Raw genomic sequence first — 19,047 nt, 5'->3', positions numbered from 1 at the left:
GTTAGATTTTTTCATTAAGGTAATCGACATCTAATGACTAATTTTGTAAGGAGCGACCTTATGGAATAGCATCGTTCATCAAAAGGATTAACAACATGCACAACTTTATCAAAGTTAAATACAAAGGAAGATAAACTAAATCAAACTTCATCTGGTTTCTCTTATGTTTGGAATTTTGACCTGGGTAGTCAGATCACACGAAAAGGAAATGAATCTGCATTAATAGCAAAAAAACTCGATTTGAGACATTCTAGTAAACATTATTCATGTTATAACGCATTATGTCTAATATCGTTCACTTTTTGAAAGAAAAATATAGTTTTAATTGTGGGCAGTCCAATGATTCGTTTATGAAGACATATTTATGAAAGTTTAGCAAACAATTCTCAATCAGCTGCACTTATCCTTTCTCTTCCTTTTTTCTCATTATGTATTTATTCTCAGCTCTTCCGTAAGCTGTATAATGTGGCCCACACATTACATGCAAAACCAACTAATTACTGCTATCCAAACTTTCCTTTTAGCTTCAGCAAGCCTTGTCCCTGACAAAGCCATCAACAATATGAGTAGTCTTGCTTGTGAATGCCAAGTACCCAGAGCTGAATAAGAGCGCTTATTTCCCTTTTTAATTATCTTATAGCAGGTTGTCTCCACGAACACCATTTCCCTGTAAACAACTTCTCCCTTCAAGCAAAGTACACAGTAATTAAACCCAAGAAGATGGTTCGATATTTGTTACATAAATACTGTATAATGTTGTCTTGGCCATAAATAAAAATGTGATTTGTCACAATAAATGTGTCTGTTTGCTGTTTATCTGTTTGTTGTTTGGCTTAGGGGATCACTCTTCCTTTCGGGCTTAAACAGGTAAATAAACTATAAGTCTCATAGTGAGGTGTTGGTTTGAAAAAAATATCTAACCACCAACAGCAGCACTAGCAAACCTGCTGTTTTGCCTCTGCGATTTCTAGTTTTGGCTGTTTTCCAAGCGGATCTGTTTACTTAAACTAAAACTGCATCAACATGCACAGTAGCCCAGCTCTCCCACACGGTCCTCTGTCTGAGCTCTGCTGCTGAGTGGCAGCACAGACCAACCTCCATGTTTACAAAAAATCTCACCTTTGTCCATAATTCTGGGAACTTCTTTCAGGCAAACACATGACCTCAGTAATAAAAAAAACACTGTCAGTACATTATTATTTTAGCAGAAAAGTCTGGCATAGAAAACATTATGCTGTGTTCAAACTTGTATGTTTTGCTGACAACTCATTAAAGCATCAGTTGTATTGATGAGTTTTCTGTGAATAAGACTTCAAGCGTTAAAGGCTGGTGGGTTGACTCTATGGCAGCACGGTGGGTCAGTGCCTCATAGGATACTTGATTTGAACCCAGACAGAGTCCTTGTGTGTGGAGCCTGCATGTTGTTCCTGTGCTTGCTTGAGTTTTCTCCAGGAGCTTCGGTTTCTTATTGCCATGAAGAAAAGCAAAAATGTTGTGGTTAATGCTAGTTGTCTGACAGGTTTATGAAAACGCTTTATTACTCAGGGCTATAAGCTAAATGCTAATGAGTGTGCAAGTCTTGACATGTTCGTCATCTTACACTAACAAGTACAAGTTGTCTTCAGCAGTGGTGTGCAACACTGAGTTATGGCATCAGCTTTTGCATGATGTGGGGTTACTGTTGTAAAGGTCTGTGTTAGTATCTTTCCAGGTGCTTAAATCTAACCTGCATGTTAAAAAAAAAATCTATAGTGCAAAACTGGATGAGAACACACTAAGTAGTCATTTGACTTTCAAGTCATTTCTCTTCCAAGGATTTGAGTGCTTTGATTCATAATCTACGATGTGGAAACTATGAAAACCATTTTTTTTAACAGTTGATTTTTTTTTAGATAATTTTAAAGATGTTTTAACAAAGCGGTGGAGAGACTTACTGACCAACAGAGAGATGTTGCCATCCCCATAAAGGTCAGGCTATTCCCTGACCTTTAACCACGCTAAGCGCATGGCTAAAGGTCAGGGAGTGGCCTCAGATTGATTGCGTTTCCTGCTTCGTCTGCTTTTGTTGGAGATGTTGTAAACTAATGGAAGTTCATACATGTTGAAGAAGACTTCTCACTGCCTAAGCATTTAACACATGAAGATGAATTACTTCAATGTTGATTTCCTACACACACACGCACACGCACGCACGCACACACACACACACACACACACACACACACACACACACACACACACACACACACACACACACACACACACACAGCTGTTTCATATGGACTTTTCTGTTCATTGTTCAGTGAAAAGCTGAATAAGAGCAGCTGTTGACTGACCGGTTGAGTGCCTCACTTTAAGCAACAGAAAATTTCTATATTTAGAATATTATTAGAAGCATATTATACTTAGTATATGTAGTCCATTGCTACAATTCACTGCTGTTAAGTACATTGTTTCAGACAGATAGATAGATAAACTGTTTTTACATCCTTCTGCAATCCAGTCCTTGTACCTGATAAGATAGCTTTAAGGACTTTGTTACTAGCTGCTTTTGCAAAAACACATAATTTGTGAACTTGTCAGGCATGAAATAGTATTTTTGCACCAGCAAGGTGATTCTGATAGAGCTATTGGCATATCTTTGCAATGTGTCCTTAAAAAAAAAACAAAAAACATGGACTTTGGCATGTTAAGTGCAAAAGAACTGTCAAGGTTGCAGACGAATACTATCTGAGAGTCAGAAGAGGTCAGAAACGGGTTAAAACTGTCTGTTTTTAGCCCTTTGTAAAACACAGTGGAGGCTCTGTGATTGTTTTAGGCTGTGTTTGAGCCATCAGCTTTTGATCAACCATGCTGTACCGTCTGGAAACTGTCTGATTGCTTCAACAACAACAGTAAAAACATAAATGAATAAAAAAGCAAGCACACATTATTAAAGCGGTTCATCTTGACAGAGAAGGGGATAAAAGACTGCCAAAGGAGCTGTGGAATGTCCTTCAAGAAGTTTAGAAAACTATTCCTGAAGACTACTTATAAAAGTTAGAAGAACACTTGCCTAAGAGAGTTCAGGCTGTGTTGAAGAATAAAGGTGGTCATACCAAATACTGACTTTCAAGCTTTTTGAAAGTAAACAAACTCTCTTTTTTGCCTTACAGGTTGTATTTTTTATTTCTGTGTACATTTGCATGTTTTTCAATAAATCACCACCTAATTTTCCTAAAAAACACAGAAAGAAATTTAGTTTCTCAGGACTTCTATGCAGTACTTTAGATAGATCTATTAATGTATTATAATACCATTGACTCATACCCTCTAACTGTATTTGCTGTGTCAGTTAATCTTACCCCACTCTTTCTTCTTGTGCGCTCCAGGTTTCAGGCACCATGGGCAACATGAGGAGTGGGCTGCACCAGCACCTTGCGAGGCTTGATGAGATCTTTGCAACACGGGGCGACTACGTGCAGACCCTGCAGTTCATGCAGCAGATGGCTGACAATGTGATCAAACAGCTGCTCGGACTGTCTGACTGGGAAAAAGCTAAAGTGGACCTGGCATCCATTGCCGATCAGTCAGCAACCATAGAGTACTACAGGTGGGGAACAGAAGAGTACATGTGTCAAGGTTGTACTGTGTGCGAATCTGTTTACTCGATGCTATAAAAGTGTCTAGTTAAACAGGAGGAGAAAAACACCCAGAGCTCGAGGACAGGATTCAGGAAGGTTATTTCTGTTGGTGCACGTTTCCGTTGCCCTGAACATTTTTAACGGTTTAAAGCTTCCCAGACACGTGGGAGGTGAAATTTTCAAATTTATTTATACAATGAAAATCAGTAGAAAAGTGTTTAAGGAATATAATTATTAATAACTTTGGAACAAGTTTACTTTTCATACATACATGCAGTCTTTAATCAGTTTATATGGCAAAAGTTTATCTAGAAGACATCTAAGCATCGGTGCACCTAAAAAGCTAATTCATCAGTGTTATGTTAAAAAAAATAATCCAAATAAAACAAACTTGCATATAGTCATTCACATTCATTTTATAGCTGCAATGAGCAATTTAAACACGGTAGAATAGATTACTTTCTACATGCTATGACCTGAATATCTCACATAATATTTATTGGGTGGGTTTAAATAATAATGCAGCTGTGTTTGTGTGTGTACCTACATACTGCATGTGAATTATCTTCCAGACAGTTCTTTAGGATGTTCAAAAAAAGCATCCTATTGAATAATTAGCAATCATTGCATAAATGAAAACAGCAGCTATTACTGCAAAAACTACTGCAACGTGTTAGCGGAACTATTTTCCGAGGCTTTGTCTCACTGTTGTTACTCTCATCGTCTTAGAGGAAAAAAATGCCCCGCATAGCTCCATGCTAGAAGTGTAGGCAGACTGCAAGCAGACAGCCAGACATTGTAAGCTGTTAATGGACTCATTATCACTGCTGCACTCCAACAAATAGTTTCTGTGCGGTTGGCTGTGTGTGCTTCCTGTTTTTCTTTTTTCTTCTTTTCTTTTTCATGTTGAACTTATAAAAGCCTGTGTGTTGTTCACTCTTCCAGTGTTGTTTTCTTACTTAGTCACAAAAAGTAACATTATTACTTCCAGGAATTGCTCAGTATTTCTTTTAACTGTGGCCCAATGCAAAACTACTGTTCCTAACCATTCTTAGTTTACCATGCAGTTTTATTCTCTCTCTATTGATCTGTTTTTACCACATCAGGTTAAGATATTGACAACATCAGTACCTTTTTTCTTTATCTACATGGTTTCTAAGTGGAAAGAACTGCCCAGCAGAGTTTACCTGTTCTCTCTGTGCTTGTGTGGGTCCTCACCAGGGGCTGCAGCTTCCTCCCACGGTCCACAGACATGCCTCTTAGATTAATTAATGATTAACTGGTGATTCTAAATTGGCCGTAGGTATTAATCTGAGTGTGAATGACTGTCTGTCTCTGGGTGTTATCCCTGTGATGGACTGGCAACGTGCCCTTCACAAGGATAAGCGATTAAAAATGGAAGAGCGATTTTTCATTGTTATTCCTGTGTTTTGAAGTCAGATACATTGCAGACAGTTAAATATTTGTGTACATAAACACTTTCAAAAGCCAGATTTTTTTCTCATGAAATGACCTGACGCTTAGATGCAGGATCCAGTCACCTTTGACCTGTCTGTGAGGGTAAACAGGTAGAACTTGAGCAAAACATCAGGAAAGACTGACAAATCTCAGTGTGTATTTTGTTTCTTGAGGAAAAGAGGTCTTGCTTTTTATTATACATACATGCCGCCCGTTCAACCTCCTGCATGTATTCATGCTTTGCTCAGACTCTAATTAGATTAGGATAACATAGACAACAAGGTGGCAGCGTTACTGAAGTACCTCCCATGCTGATGCCCCAGCTTCTTGTACTGTCCCCTGCCGAGGGGGGGAAGATAAAACGAGGAAGGAGATGGCGGCGAGGGAGAGAAAAGGGGCTAAAAGGGAAAGAGAGAGAGGGGAGAGAGATTAAAGAGACTGACGAAGAGGGGGAGGAAAAGGAAAAAGATGGAGAAAAGATGTGAGATGGATTCTCTCAGAGGGGTAGAAACTCTGGCTGGTGAGAAGTAGAAAGAAATGATTAAATACACAATAAGAATATACAAAGTGATGTCAGAGTTATGTATGCAGGGTGGAAGATGAACAACGATGGAAATAGACAGGAAATTAAACTGAAACGATTCCCCACAGTTTGTATTTTTCATACCATGAAACATTCAGCCACATGGATTTGAATCCATTCATTATAAGCCATCTGGACAGGTTTACTATGTCCAGCCACAAACTGTTCGAATAACAGATGGTTACAGTGAGGTGGACAACTCTACCACGTTATACCCGCGAGCACGAACACACTTTCACACACGCCTCTAATGCACGTATCCGATGATGTGAAATGAGGTGCAATACTTTACCCTTTCTTTCTTTTCCTGCTTGTCTTTACGAGTCATTTTTTATTTCACTAGGTTCCAACATCGATCGAATTTTTCTGTATGTTTTGATTAATTATAATAAGAATGATTCTCTGCAGAATAAATGCTTGTAAACCCTGTTTTTTAACAGTTGCTAAACCACTAGCTAGCACAGAGGAGTGAGGTGCAATTTTAAACAATTATGTGGCAGATTTACCTCTCAGAATTCATATTTCTGTATGTGTAATTTAAAATAAATTGGTAGTGATGCCTGCTGTGAAAGAATGTTGTTGGTTGCTTTCAAGAGAAACCCATCTCCAGCTATTGACAACAAAGGTATTACTACGGGTAGAAATAAAGGCAAAACTACAAAAATAAAAGCTACATTTCAGAAACTGAATTTCTTTTTAACCTCCCATGTTCCATCACCTCCCATAAATAAAAGGCATTCACCAGCAGCAGTTTAATTTTGTGGTCTTTCTGTGTCTGCAGGTGGCTCACATACCTGCTGCTCCTCATCCTGGACCTGATCATCTGCCTGCTGGCCTGTCTGGGACTGGCCAAGCAGTCCCGCTGGCTGCTCACAACGTGAGTATATACCCTGTAACATTGGGCTATTTTACAGCAACAAGCTATCTTTTTGTTCACATGAAAAGTGGTAATCTGTTCCTTCCCCCCAATTCTTATATGTGATATTTTTCTTCTCTTTCCTTGCACAGCAGGAGGGAGAGACAGTGGGTGAAAAGCAAAGGCAGGATATATAAAAGAAAAAGTCAGTTGGGAGATTAGTAGGCTAAGCCTTAACTAACTGTGTGCTATTATGGAAATAAAATATATTCATTTTTCTTTTCTGAAAATATTCAATTTTTCTATTTTTTTTAAACAAAAAATAGAGATGAGTTGAGCGAATTAGTATGAGTTGGTGTAGATGAAGGAAGCTTGAGGCGTGGTAAATGTCTGTGAACAAAGCAGCAAAGCACTGAATTACATCCTTGCTCAAACACTCCTCTTCTAGCCATTTCCGTATTCCCTTTTCTTTTTAGCATTGCCAGCAGTGGGTTGAACTTGTTCAGCGTTACTGTCTCAGTGGCTCTGCTTTGCAAAGAGGTTTGGAAAGCAGGGGAGAGATGAGATGTTATCAGCAATACAACTTCCTGAAGATTATTTTCCCTCTTTAACACTTGACCTGTTCTAAATAGGCTGGGCATGAATTACATTAAACAACAGTAGGTACAATTTTATTGTATCTCCAGATTATATAGCATGTAATTTATACCTTTTTTGTTGTGGTTTTTAGTTGTATCACACTAATGCTACTCTTTAGGAGTGACAAACATCCAGAATGAAAGATAAATATGTGACAGCACATGCCAGCTATACTAAAACATAAGCAGTAAAAGAAAAAAAAACACAGTAATACATTAACAGGTGTTGGTTCGTCTGCCTTTTAACAGGCGGCCAGAATGTGCAGCATGTTGGTGTTAATGAACCTAACAATCACTCTCCCACACACTGTAGTGCATGTTTTGCTGAAACGGAGCTTTCACAGAAAGAACATGAAATCTGTCCTGCCTTCATTCCTTCATGAGGCATCCTGTCTCTTGCAATCAGTCATTTCAGGGTGTGAGTTCTGCTAAACTTGCCCTACTAACCACAAATGCACTCGAAGACTAACCCTATACACACACACACACACACGCACAAACACACACACACATAAGATGAGTCAGTGTGAAGAGTGTCTGCCTTCCCAAGAGATGCAGTCTTCCACTAGAGTGGAAGTGGTTGGGGGCAAATTACACTCTGGAGGCCTACCAACTCTTTCTGGTACATGCCGTCTGGCTGGGTGTTACTGTGACATACAGTAACAGCTTACACCTACACGTTAGAGATTTATAAAGCTCACTGTCAGAGAGATGTTTATTTATGGATCTTTTACAACTGCTTGTTTTTGTGAAGAGGCATTTGTTGCGGTCGAGTTTTTCAGCCGTGATTCTTTTTATACGCCTTTAACGTGGCAAGGACATTTTGGTTTGGTGAATAAAAACTGTCATCTCAAACCCGGATACACAGAAACTATTATGCATATTCGGTCTGAAAGTGCTGTAAAGTATAAAAAGCTTCAAGTGCATGTGTATTCCTAAAGTAAAGGACAGAGGAAATTTAATTTCCCTGGATGGCGGAGATCATTAGGACTGTGATGAGCAAGGATTCGCAGCGCAAGTTGCGTTAAAAGTAATAAACGGTTTTTCAGGGGAGGCCTGAATTTCTTAAGTAACCTTGAATATCCAGATTACGAACTCAAGAACACTTAACAAGCCCGAAGCAAATAAAGAGCAGGCTTTAGTTCAGGCAGCCGAGTCTGCTTCAACGCTCACATGACTCACTGTAGAACATTTCCAGCTCACCCTTTTAATCATGGAGCTGTAATTAAGCCTCATTATTGTGCTTGTATACTGCTGATTTGCATTTAGAGAAATGTAAAGCAATATCTGAATTGCACTTTCACGGGCACAACAAAGAAGTGCTTTTAATTAACATATCTGACAGATGTTCAATGGCAAGATATTTCATTCATCTTACATAACATGGCATGAGTAATATCTCTTAAAGTCTTGGAAAGACACTAAAAATGACAGAATAATACTATGAGCTGGGAAAAAATACAGCGCTTTTTGCCATATAATGCCTGTTAGTATAATTGAGCGTTCGATTATGTTGTCCTAAAAAACATATCAGTCAACCATCTCTTACTAAATAGTTATATAAATTTAGAATATGTGCAGCATTAATGTTTGGCTTTTATCTTCTTAGCTAATTGCTCATCAAGCATAAAACATCAAGCTCATCTCAGCAGGAAGTGGGAAGTGACAATACTAATTTTCCCCTCAAGGGAAATCTAGATTCAGAGCCCACGGTTAGGTGCTGTGGTGGGCGTGGGGCTTCTGAAATGCTGACAGCAGTAGTCTAAACAAGCGTTGGTATGTCTCTCAGGTTAGTGTGTTTGCACTGCGTTGAATTGATGGTCTAACTACACCTCTGTGATCAAAAGCTTGCATTGTAAGTCTGTCACTGGGGGGGTGCCATGTAAGTGCAGCAGCAAGCTTGAGTTGGGTATCCTGAAGGGTCCCTCACTTCACTTCATATTTGGAAAAAATAAACAAGGAAGTGAAAAATAAATGAGCCAGGGAGAGATAATGTTCCTGCTGTAGTGGAAAACCTTTAGCATATGTTGGCAGTTTACCCATTAGTGCTGGGGTAAACATTGAAGGAGGTAATTGCACAGATAAACCTGTTCAACTGCTCGTTAATGCAAATATCTAATCAGCTAGTCATATGGCAGCAACTCAGTGCATTTAGGCATATAGATATGGCCAAGACAAACTGCTGATGTTCAAACTGAGCATCAGAATGGGGGAAAAAGGTGACCTAAGCGACTTTGAGGTTGTTGGTGCCAGACTGGCTAGTCTGACAATTCCAGAAACTGCTGATGTACTGGGATTTTCCCAACAAATCCCAGTAGATCATCTCTGAGATTTCCAGAAAGTGGTTTGAAAACAAGTCAATGTCCAGTGAACAGCAAAAATGTCTTGTTGATGCCAGAAGTCAGGTTGCCATTTTTGTCAGTTAAGAACAAGAAACTGAAGCTGTAGTTCTCACAGCTCACCAAAATTGGACAATAGAAGACTGGAAAGGTCTGGTCAGGCTCAGGCTGCTGATGGTGGTGTAATCATATGTGGATATTTTCTTGAGATACTTTGGGCCATTTAATACCAGCTGAACACTGCTTAATGTTCAGCTAGTATTAAATGGGCAACAGTGCACTCACTGTTGAACATGACAGTGAGTGCACTATACTCACATGGCCGCCACAGTCACTAGATCTCAGGCCATGTCCTTTTTTTTTTTTTTTTTAGGGCATAGAAATAATTTATTTTCTGCCAAGTTCTAAAACTATTTAACTACAACCTGAATAAATGAACATCAACATTTGTTCATAAACAACAAACACAAGGCTAAAACATTAAAGTCCACAAGTCTCGTGCAACATTTTTGTTACACTAGTGTAGTGCAACAAAAGTGTTGCACTACATTTTGCAACATTGTTGTTTGTCCTGCACATAGTAATTCATGGTAGACATTTATCTAAAATAGCTAGCATATGTTTTTATGGCAGCTTATGACTGTCGTAAAATCTCGAACTTGCTGCATTATCTGGTAACTTACAGCAAGTAAGGGACTCTCACAGCTGGTGTTCTAACAATAGAGAGACACTCACTCAGTCTGTGGCCTCAAACAGGCATCTCCATCCTTCCTGTGCCTTTCCCCATGAAACTGTAAGTGCATCTAATGACCGCAGACTCACTCACTGTTTAAAAGAACTGAGGTACAGTTTTGAAATTGAACTTCTTTTTCTTTGGACATCTCAGGCACCTGGTTTGTAAATTCATTGTTCATATATAGTTTGTTGTGTTATCTGGCAAGAATTTAGAGGACTGCTTTAAGAGGATTTTGGTCTTATGGTTTTAGCTGTTTAGTTGAACATTTTCAGAAATTAAACATTCTTAAACATCAAGAAAGCATGACGATTGTAGACGGCCCATGATCACTTGTATTCCAGACACACTATACTGTTGAATATGATGTTGGCCCACCCTTCAGCTATGACAGCTTCAACTCTTTTGGAAGGCTTTCCACAAGGTGTGTTAATGGGAATTTTTGTTCATTCTTTCACATTTGTGAGGTCAGACACTGATGTTGGACAAGGAGGCCACATCAGGATGCCTGGCTCATAGGCTCTGCTCTCATTCATGTTCTAATTCATCTAATTCATCTAATCTAATTCATCTAATCTAATATGGAGTCATATTGGAGCAGGAAGGGACCATTCCCAAACTGTTCCCAGAAAGATGGGAGTATGAAATTGTCCCAAAAAATATGCTGAAGCATGAAGAGTTCCTTTCACTGATAATGGAGGTGTTTAGAACACCAGAATTCAATGATCTGGATGAGTGAATATAGTGTATGAACACATATCAGCTTTTCTTGACACAAAACACAAATGTGCACATCCAGAGTGTCCTCCCAGCTAAACAGATGACTGCGCACAGATAAGAGACACTTGCTTCTGTGCAGAAAGTACCGTAGAAAAATTTGAAGTATCATATTTGACCTCTGACCTCTCCTTCAAATTCAAAATGATAACATGTTCATTAACCTCCTAGGACCTGGCATCATATTTTGGGTTGTCTAGACCAAAATACTTAATATTGCTCTACAAGGCCCTGATATCCACTTACGAGGACATTATACTGCCACTTTTCTTTTTTTTTTTTTTTTTTTTTTTTCTTTTTTCTTTTTTTTTTTTTTGGTTTTTTTTGGGCCATGTCCACACTAATGTGTTTTCGTTTGAAAACGCATCTTTTTGTCTCCGTTTTGGCCTTCCGTCCACACTGAGACGGTCAAGGAAAACGCTCTCCAAAGCGGATACGCGTGGCAGTGTGTACGGCAAACCCGGAGCCTTTTCGAAAACGATGACACATGCATCATGTGATGCAGTCATGTGACCAATTAAGCTAAGATAGCGGAGGGCATTATACAGCAGTTCTTTTGTTTGCGCTCAATTTTGACAGCCCTATTAGACATTAATATCAGTTTGTACATGACCAGATAGCTTTTCTTCAAATTCTTTAACTCAATCGCTTTTGCAACTTCGTACTTTTGTGTTACTCGCAGCGACAACTACACCTCATTGTTAGTCCACTTAAAAAACTCGGTGCTTTTCCTCGACATTTTGCTGTGACGTTTCAAAGAGCCAGAAAGTAACTAAACGGCAGACAGAATTGACGCAGGTCGAAACGTCTTGGGTTTCACGCATGCGCAATACTGGAACTTAGGCGTTTTCTGCCGTTTCAATGTGGATGCACAACTCTGTGAAAACGACTGAAAATGATAGTGTGGACACGGAGTGTTTTCTGATGAAAACGCCGTTTTCTAATTTATCCAGGCTAATGTGGACGTAGCCTCAATCAACGCAATGTTTCTGACATGTTGTTGAATCTATGCCAGGAAGAATTAAAGCAGTTCTAAAAGAAAAAGTGGGTCCAACCAAGTACAAGCAAGGTGGACCAAATGAAGTCCTCAAGAAAGACGCATCATTTTCGGTTCAAACTACCCTGTCCAAACTAGCCCCTTGTGTCAAAGGTGTCCCATAAGGAAGTGTGCCGGAGCCTTTGTGTTTTTCCAAAGATAATATAGAGTTTATTAAGATAAATTTCTTAAAAGTTTAAGGCACTTGCCCGAAGGAAGGAAGACAGGGATACATTTAGTTACTTTTTGTAGAAACAATTTATATTCACATAATAATTATACTATACTAAGTATAATCATCATAATTATACTTTACCTTAATTGTACACACTGACTAAGTAAATCCATATTACCACAACTGTCTTCATAATTAAGACATTTTAGACAATAAGGTCAATCTCCTAAATTTGCTCGGAGGAAATAAACACAATTTAATGAGTTGCAGTCCAAGTTAGTCTGTGATGGTTTGTAAGATGGCAATCACAAGGTGGAAGCCAAAATTAGAAACTGAGAGAAATATGTGATTACTATGTCAAGCTAATTAGCACTGGCAGTGAGGTCTCAGTACCCATGCATATCTGCTCTGAGGTCACATCTCTATCATTTTGCTCAGTTTTAATTAGAACATTTAATGGGGGCTTGTGTAAGGATGACAAAGCTTTCACTTTCTATACATTTATACAGGGAGTGCAGAATTATTAGGCAAATGAGTATTTTGTCCACATCATCCTCTTCATGCATGTTGTCTTACTCCAAGCTGTATAGGCTCGAAAGCCTACTACCAATTAAGCATATTATATTCAGCACAGCTGAATATAATATGCTTAATATATATATTATATATATATATTATATATATATAATATTCTAAAAAAATAAAAATAAAAAAAAAGCATATTATAGGTGATGTGCATCTCTGTAATGAGAAGGGGTGTGGTCTAATGACATCAACACCCTATATCAGGTGTGCATAATTATTAGGCAACGTCCTTTCCTTTGGCAAAATGGGTCAAAAGAAGGACTTGACAGGCTCAGAAAAGTCAAAAATAGTGAGATATCTTGCAGAGGGATGCAGCAGTCTCAAAATTGCAAAGCTTCTGAAGCGTGATCATCGAACAATCAAGCGTTTCATTCAAAATAGTCAACAGGGTCGCAAGAAGCGTGTGGAAAAACCAAGGCGCAAAATAACTGCCCATGAACTGAGAAAAGTCAAGCGTGCAGCTGCCAAGATGCCACTTGCCACCAGTTTGGCCATATTTCAGAGCTGCAACATCACTGGAGTGCCCAAAAGCACAAGGTGTGCAATATACTCAGAGACATGGCCAAGGTAAGAAAGGCTGAAAGACGACCACCACTGAACAAGACATACAAGCTGAAACGTCAAGACTGGGCCAAGAAATATCTCAAGACTGGTTTTTCTAAGGTTTTATGGACTGATGAAATGAGAGGGAGTCTCGATGGGCCAGATGGATGGGCCCGTGGCTGGATTGGTAAAGGGCAGAGAGCTCCAGTCCGACTCAGACCCCAGCAAGGTGGAGGTGGAGTACTGGTTTGGGCTGGTATCATCAAAGATGAGCTTGTGGGGCCTTTTCGGGTTGAGGATGGAGTCGAGCTCAACTCCCAGTCCTACTGCCAGTTTCTGGAAGACACCTTCTTCAAGCAGTGGTACAGGAAGAAGTCTGCATCCTTCAAGGAAAACATGATTTTCATGCAGGACAATGCTCCGTCACACGCGTCCAAGTACTCCACAGCGTGGCTGGCAAGAAAGGGTATAAAAGAAGAAAAACTAATGACATGGCCACCTTGTTCACATGATCTGAACCCCATTGAGAACCTGTGGTCCATCATCAAATGTGAGATTTACAAGGAGGGAAAACAGTACACCTCTCTGAACAGTGTCTGGGAGGCTGTGGTTGCTGCCGCACGCAATGTTGATGGTGAACAGATCAAAACACTGACAGAATCCATGGATGGCAGGCTTTTGAGTGTCCTTGCAAAGAAAGGTGGCTATATTGGTCGCTGATTTGTTTTTGTTTTGTTTTTGAATGTCAGAAATGTATATTTGTGAATGTGGAGATGTTATATTGGTGTCACTGGTAAAAATAAATAATTGAAATGAGTATATATTTGTTTTTTGTTAAGTTGCCTAATAATTATGCACAGTAATAGTCACCTGCACACACAGATATCCCCCTAAAATAGCTAAAACTAAAAACAAACTAAAAACTACTTCCAAAAACATTCAGCTTTGATATTAATGAGTTTTTTGGGTTCATTGAGAACATGGTTGTTGTTCAATAATAACATTATTCCTCAAAAATACAACTTGCCTAATAATTCTGCACTCCCTGTATAGACTAGCTATAACAGAAGTTTACAGCAAAATATTTTTTAGTAGAGAAGAAAATCCCCTTCCCACTCTGATTTAATTCAGTCACTTGACCTCATCCTTGAATGCATTTACTAGCATCATCTGACCTGCTCATTGAACTCTGTAACTTTTGCACTTGACTCAACTTTAAACCCTATTTTCCTTGTATCCCATTGATTCCCATTCGTCTCACAGAGCACAAAACTGAATAATTTATTTTAATTTCACTTTAGTTTTAGGAATAAAGCTCTAGTTTGCAACAACAGTCATCACAGGGCACTTTACAAAGAAGAGTAATTACCTTTTCTCTATGTAGTGTTGAGAAGACATCAAACAATAAACACTCATCAACTGATGGGCTCAGTTACCGTAGATCAGAAACATGTAGCTACAGAGCCAAAACGAGGAAAGACTGGAAAAACAAAGACAGAGAAATGCACGGTGAATGAAAGAGAAAACTCCTTTCAACACAGAGCAGTTTGCAGTTCATGTGCCCCGCTTCCCATTTACATTGGGTCTCAGTATGAAAAATTCTACATACCACTACACACGCTTAAGTCATCTGAACATTTTTCACAGGACTCTATCCAGTGCTGTGAAAAACCAACTGGAACCCATGATTTTTTTCCACAATTTCTTTTGCTGTATAACTTTGTCATAAACCAACATCATCATCGCATTCTTGTGGAGCAATGTGGCCCACTCTTCTTTACAAATTTGCTTCAGTTCACTGATTTGCAGGTATTCATCTGTGCACTGGTCTCTTTAGATCCCACCACAATATTTCAATCAGGTTGACTTTGGCATACAGAGAGGTTGACTTGATGTCTCCAGACTACCCAGGTTCTGTGACTGTGAAACGAGCCTAATTAGCATAGCATAGCATCTTTATTTATAATGCACTTTACATCCGACAATGTTAGCCAAAGTGCTACAAATATAAAACAAAGAGAAAACAGTTTACATATAGAATATCTTAAAATTAAAAATAATATAATTAATAAGAAACATATTAAGAAACATCAACAAGTCCTGCTGTGCTGAAAGCCAAGGTGAATAGATATGTTTTAAGACGTGATTTAAAAACAGATAAGGAAGGCGCCTGTCTAACATGTAAAGGCAACTCATTCCACAATTTTGGTGCTGCCACAGTAAATGCCCGATCCCCTCTGAGTTTACGATTAGTCCTGGGCACGCTTAGGAGGAACTGGTCTGTCAACCTGAGGGACCGGGAAGGTATGCATGGATGAAGAAGCTCAGAGAGGTACAGAGTGGCAGCATTGGACAAACATTTAAAAACCAAATAAAAGTAGCTTAAAATGGATCCTAAAATGCACGGGCAGCCAATGAAGTGAATATAAAACTGGGGTGATATGCTTGCATCTACGAGTGCCAGTCAAAAGACATGCTGCAGCATTCTGAACTAGCTGCAGTTGAAAAACAGAAGATTGACTCACCCCATAATAAAGAGAATTACAGTAATCCAGCCGAACGGCTACAAAGGCATGGATTACTGTTTCAAATTGCTAATTATCATCCTTCTACCACCGCGCTTGACAGTTAATATGAGGTGTTTATACTGACATGCTGTGTTTTTTGGTTTCGTTTTTTTTTGCCAAACATGGTCCCATATGTCTAAAGAACGTTGTTCCAGAGATCTTGTGGTTTGTTCAGATGCAACTTTGCAAAATTAAGCTGTACTGCCTTTTTCTTTTTTGTTACAGATGTTTGCTTTTCTCCCGTTAACTCTTCCAAACAAGCCATACTTGTTTAGTATTTTTCTAACTCTACTGTCATGAACTTTAACATTAACCAGCTAACTGTGGCCTGTAGAGTTTGAGATGTAGCTTAACTGTTTTTATATTTTTTTGTGCAGTTTCTCTGAGCATTGCAAAGTCTGGCTTTAGGGTGAATTTGCTGGGAAGATTGGCAACTGACTTGTTTTCCAGTTGTGAATAATCTTTCTCACTGTAGTATGATAGGCTTCCCTGTGGACAGCAACTGTTGCTTCTCTCAGGCTATTCCTTTCGCCTTTCTTCTTTGGCATTGTGATAACACAGACCTGAATGTTCCAGACCAGCAAATTGACCCAAGACAAAAAAAAAAAGAAGAAAGAGCTATTCACTCATTGGAAATAACGGTTGGAGCATTTGACCATTGCTGTACAAGCTGCCAACTTTTCTTACATTTACAACTTGTCAAACCTTTGTCCACATATCCAAAGCTAAATTCTTTTACACCGAAGAAAATAAAATATACGCCAAGACACAGCTGCAGTGTGTAGGTTATCATTCAACTTATGGTTGTCTTAAGAGCTTGAGAAAACAAGTGAACTGAAGAAGCATCTTAGGTGAACAATGAAAACATAAAGAAGTCCAGTTTTCTTCATTGTTCAAACTCTTATGACCCTAAATTAACATCCATCCAATTCAGTACCCATCCCAGCAGCCATGGGGTGAGAGCCGGTGTACACTCTGGACAGGCTGCCGGTCTATTGCAGGGCTAACAAGCCTAAATTAGCCTAAATTGCCAAAATCATTTTCTATGTTAATGTATGTATAATAGTTAATCCACCAGTATGCACAAGCTCTTTATCAAAACAGCATTTTTAATGCTAAAATATAATTATAGTTGTTATGAAAGAATTTTCTAATTTGTTGTTATAACTATAGATATAGATATCAATATAGATATAGATAGCTAACGGTAGCGTTTCCATCTATGCTGACAATGTATTCCTGTTACTGTCAAACAAATTATTGGTGCATCACCAAGATGGTGGCTAGTGAAAATGAAAAGTGTACAGAATTTTACACTCAGGGTTTTGTCTGTTTTAAGCATACCACCAAGTTACTTGGAGTGTACCGGGTGTAGCTGTTCTTTTTAGTGTGGCTACTCTAGGCAAACAAAAGAGGAAATATGTGATTTGAGATGCAGCATTAGTATTTCATGGGAAAAATACAGGAAGAGCACAGTCTTCTAAGGCCAGTGTCCTAGCTATCAATTTTAGAGAAAGTGAGAATTTGCACCAAAATACAAAAGGTTCATTCTTTTCTGCTGCTATATCTCTGCAGCAGGTTTGATGAAATTTGGCCATGTAGCTTTTGTGTAATTTTGCTGACAGAAAGAGAGACAATTGGCACAGCAAATGTAACCCTGTGAGGCTCTTGTCTGCGAGGAGGAATTACAAAAGTGTCAGAAAAGGAATCAGAATTTTCTTCTTATCCCTTTATAGTTGTTGTAGTTACCACCAAGAACCAGATGTGATACTGGTGTAAAGTGTTCTATACAGTACCCCTTATATAGCCATATGCAGATATAATCACATATTAATGCAAGTTATCGCAGTGAACGAGTAAGACGGTGAAGAACGTTTGCATTAGTTCTGCTTGTCGAGTCTAAAATAAGATAAGGAATCTGTGAAGCCTCACTCTCTTTCCTATCTCGCAAATTGTCTGGGCCTAGTGAGAGGTCTGTATCAGACAGAAGGAAGGAGACAGACTTTAAGTATGAGGATCTGATTTGAAGGCAGAGGGCGTTGAAAATACACTGTAGAGAGGGCAAAGGGAATATATAGAGAAGTAGAGACAAAGAGAAAAGGACAGAAGTAGCGGATTGTAAGTTCAATATTGGGAGCTCAGTATCAATTCAGTGCATTGAGAAATGGATTAGCCTGGGATCTGTGGGGTGCTGAAAGATGAACAGGCTGGCGATGAGCCTGGACATGCATAGAAAAAAAATCCGATTTAAACTGTGGTGACATGAATCAGGAGCTTATTGGATTTTCTGGAAATTCTTTTCACTTAACCAGAGCTGATCTATGATTGTCTTTAATAGGTATTGATCTCCTATTTTAGTACATCAACACTTTCCTGCATGCCAAAATGGACAGCCAGGGCCTGCAATCTCTCAGCCTCTGTGTAAATCATTTGATGTCATCATCTTATCATCTAATAAGTTGACATCATCAGGGTATGGATTCACTGTAAAACAAACACATGGGTGCAGGAACATCCATCCACTGAGTTCGCTATAATCAGATGTCGGCAAACAGAGCGGATGAGCACTGTTGAAGATTAGCTGTTCTTCTGCAGCTGTATGTTGAAGCAGCAGAATCAACTCCATGGAAGTAAACATGACTGCTGTGACTTTTTCTGGTGATGACAGCCCAGTGACATCAGCATTTCTTCCTCTTGGGTCGCGAGCCATTTCTTATGAGTAGCAGAAGCTGTTATGACACGGACTCTACAATAGCTCTTTTTGTTTCTCCATTTTGATTGTTATTTTGTTATATACAGTAGTTATAAGACATGCTTAAAACATGCAACTATTCCAAAGGGGTCGCTTTATTACTAGTTTGGAAAAGCAGTTGCTTGCAAAGATAATGACTCAACTCTACTTTGAAGCGTCTCTTAGCATTCATGGCATTCATCTTTGTGATTTTTCTATCAGTGCAAAGACACAGATTAAATGGAGTGATTAGACTTAATATTAGTGGCTCAAAAACACAGCTTCAAAAGAATGTTGATGTAGGAACCATATCAAATTGAAGGTGCTGATATACCACTGATATAATAAGTGCAGATTCGTATGACAAACCCAGAGTACTTCTTGGTTTTCTAGCAGTGTGATT

The 19,047-nt window shown here is 39.0% G+C and overlaps 1 protein-coding gene across 4 annotated transcripts in view; it reads left to right on the top strand.

The window, feature by feature from the left end:
* ttyh2 (tweety family member 2) overlaps positions 1-19,047 on the top strand; it is a 70,744-nt gene that overhangs the window by 38,559 nt on the left and 13,138 nt on the right. For 2 of the 4 annotated variants that reach the window (XM_086304162.1, XM_086304161.1), the window contains exons 4-6: positions 838-867; positions 3,372-3,592; positions 6,446-6,541. In XM_086304162.1, the coding sequence (XP_086160288.1) occupies positions 838-867; positions 3,372-3,592; positions 6,446-6,541 (347 nt within the window). The remainder of the gene's footprint in view (positions 1-837; positions 868-3,371; positions 3,593-6,445; positions 6,542-19,047) is intronic. The other 2 variants (XM_086304164.1, XM_086304163.1) reach the window with 1 other exon arrangement.

This window comes from Aulonocara sp. 'chitande type north' Nkhata Bay, linkage group LG8 (assembly GCF_057382095.1).
Source record: "Aulonocara sp. 'chitande type north' Nkhata Bay isolate Kocher_YH1m ecotype deep benthic linkage group LG8, A_spYH_male_GT1.1, whole genome shotgun sequence".
In the NCBI taxonomy this organism is placed as follows: Eukaryota; Metazoa; Chordata; class Actinopteri; order Cichliformes; family Cichlidae; genus Aulonocara; species Aulonocara sp. 'chitande type north' Nkhata Bay.
This window is presented reverse-complemented; position numbering and strand designations above follow the sequence as displayed.